Consider the following 2,763-nt stretch of genomic DNA (forward strand, 5'->3'; position numbering starts at 1 on the left):
CACCTAGTGGGAAGTGACTCATGTAGACACGCTGCTATGGTGGGATGCTGAAATGCGCTTCTCTGGCCACCACATCCAGGGGTCTCCACTGCTCCTCTATAATGGTGTGGGTGTCTACCATTCCTCTGTGCTGCCAGGTAGTTTCTGCTGCTCCTCCCGACCTTTTTTGGTTGTTATGCAGCCCCAGCTCTTTTAAACTCTGCTCTATGTTAGTGGTAAGTTCAAGGATTTTTTCAGCTCTTTCAGCTATAGTGAGTCTTAGGCTTTCAGCTAAACCCAGTATAGTCTTGTGCTCAGAAGTACTTTTATTTTGAGGACTTGAGTGAAGCTGTCTAGGGATTGATTTCTCCCTAGAATCTCTCTGTTCCTCGCAGTTGCATAGATCACAGTAAGGGTTGATCTGTCAATGACCATTGTATAACTTTGTGTTATATTTATGTGCCTACAAACTTCACACATTTGGAAGGGAGGACTAGTGGATGTAAAATGTGATCCACCTACCCTTTACAATTGTACACTTCAACCTTAAACAGTATAACCCAAGCCTGCAAACAGTGAAAACAGGTGCAAATAGCCCCTCAAATATGCATAGTAATGAAGGTATGCAGATAGAATACACAGAGTTACCATTGTACCATTGACCAATCAGTCAAATATGTAGAACATAAGAAGGGTTACATTTAAAAAAAAGACCCGAGTGCAAAATTGGTAAAATAATGTGAAACTGCGGCATAGAAATAGATTTCGGTAGAAGAATTTTGAGCAGCATTTAAGGAGGCTGCTGAAAACCTGTCATGTTATTGAGGCTTTGTCTGTGCTTAAAATGTTTTTCTGGCATAATGTTGTTGGTTAGAGGCTGTGAAAAAATCACCTCCCCAAGTCAACATATCTATGATGGATTAGGCTCTGATATAGAGGCAGTCATAAAAGAAAGAAGCTCCTTCTGTCATTTGGGGGTCTGGTTTAAGCTGTACTAGAAAAAGAAATCTTAATAAGTCATGTCTGCTTTAGGGTGCTTTCTAGGATAGCTCAATCAATAGACTAACTCCCTTTAAGCATAGCCAAGCTCTTACAATCGAAAGAAAAAGGTTTGGAAGCATTCAGTTCAGTATACTGCACAGAGAAGGGGAAATAGATTCTTGGCTATTCCAGATAACAGTGGAGAAGTTGCCTGATCCATCCCGGACAGCCATGCTGCTGAATCACTACAGTGCAGATCCTCGGTATCAGCGACTCTTCATCAATCTGGTAAGGGTGAAGCCAACTCTAAAAACAAACATTTCCTCCACGAACAATGTGTTTGTTATATTTTCTCATTGTTTATGATGGCTGTGTCAGCCGCACTGATTTACATAAACACTGCCAATCCTAGGACGCTACACTCTCAACAAAAGTAGCTGAGTACAAACAGCATTCCAAAGTTTTAATTCATATTGTATAAACATAACAGATGTTGATAAAATGAGCCAACAAGAAAATACAACAAAGGAGACCATTTCAAGGGGGATTTTGATTAAAATACATTCCAGATTGACAGGATGATACAACATTAATGGAATAGATCATTTAAATGTCATTATTTGGCTCCTATAGAACTCTAAAGCAAACATAAAGCAATGCTTTTGAGTTTTCAGTCTCTCTTACTGTACAGTCCCTATACATCAATGTATAAATAAAGTTCTTTCTCTTCTCTTTTTTCTGCTATGACATGACCACATATATGTCCTAAATATTGTACAATAATGCCATGACCAGAAGCAGCAATGTGTTTGGTGTACAGTGCAAGGCCTGAAATAAATAAAATAAAATAAAATAAAATTAAATAACATGGCATGACATGACATGACATAACATGACATCAAGCCAAGCCAAAGCCAGGCCCTGCCTCATTACAACAGAGGGAGATGTTAATAAGAAGGAGCATATTTAGAGGGTGTTTGTTTAAAAAACAAATGAACTCTGCTGAAGTTCACCATGTGGGTTTGATGGTGATAGGAATACTTACTGCTGATCCAATTCAATGGCCATCTAATCTGACAGCCTGTCTCTGACGGTTGGCCAGAACCCAACAGTTCAGAGAACACAAGTTCCCTATGGTAGTGTAATTTGCAATGCTTACCACAGTTTCATCATTCTTGCTGCCAGAGAGGGGCACTGAGGCACACGGAGGGACAGGATTTGCTCCAAGTCAAAATGATGTATTGACAGCAGAGCTGGTATAGAAACCCAGGCATCATGATGAGTCTCAGTCCCAGTGCTCTATTCAAGAGACTGCAGTGACCTCCTAGTTGCAGTATTGCCCCAGTATTAGGTATTATCTTAATTTCTAACAATATAAGAGACTGATTTAAGCCCTGAAGTACAATGTAATATCCCTTCCAATATTTTTATCATCATTAGTTATGACAACCCCGGACATTTTTTGGTAACTGTAAGAAATGCTCAATACCTTTTTTAAAGTTCTTCTTAGGGTCTTGATCTCAATGACAACCTGTAGTAATGAATTCCACAATTTAATTACATGCTATGTAGAAAAAGTGTTTCATTCTGAATATATCACCTTTAAATTTCTGTGAACACCCTCTCAGTCTTGTGTTACAGGACAAGAAGAGCCAAAGTTTCTGACTTACATTCTCTAAGCTATTAGTTGTTTTATATATTTTTATCAAATCTCCATTTCTTCTCCTTAGGTAAACAATCTCAACTTTTTCTATTGCTGTCTGGGTGTTTCATAGTTTCACAGTTTCTAGGGTCGGAAGGGAC

The 2,763-nt window shown here is 38.9% G+C and overlaps 1 protein-coding gene across 2 annotated transcripts in view; it reads left to right on the forward strand.

Annotated features, from left to right (window-relative positions):
- Positions 1 to 2,763, forward strand: part of LOC109304449 (chloride transport protein 6-like) — a 202,522-nt gene that overhangs the window by 197,110 nt on the left and 2,649 nt on the right. The window contains exon 15 of one of the 2 annotated variants that reach the window (XM_019527044.1): positions 1,153 to 1,248. The exons of the other annotated variant lie outside the window; for it this stretch is intronic. Coding sequence (XP_019382589.1) covers positions 1,153 to 1,248 — 96 coding nt within the window. The remainder of the gene's footprint in view (positions 1 to 1,152; positions 1,249 to 2,763) is intronic. 2 annotated transcript variants of the gene reach the window in all.

The sequence above is a fragment of the Gavialis gangeticus genome, unplaced genomic scaffold (assembly GCF_001723915.1).
Source record: "Gavialis gangeticus isolate Ggan-Ray unplaced genomic scaffold, GavGan_comp1, whole genome shotgun sequence".
NCBI lineage: Eukaryota > Metazoa > Chordata > Crocodylia > Gavialidae > Gavialis > Gavialis gangeticus.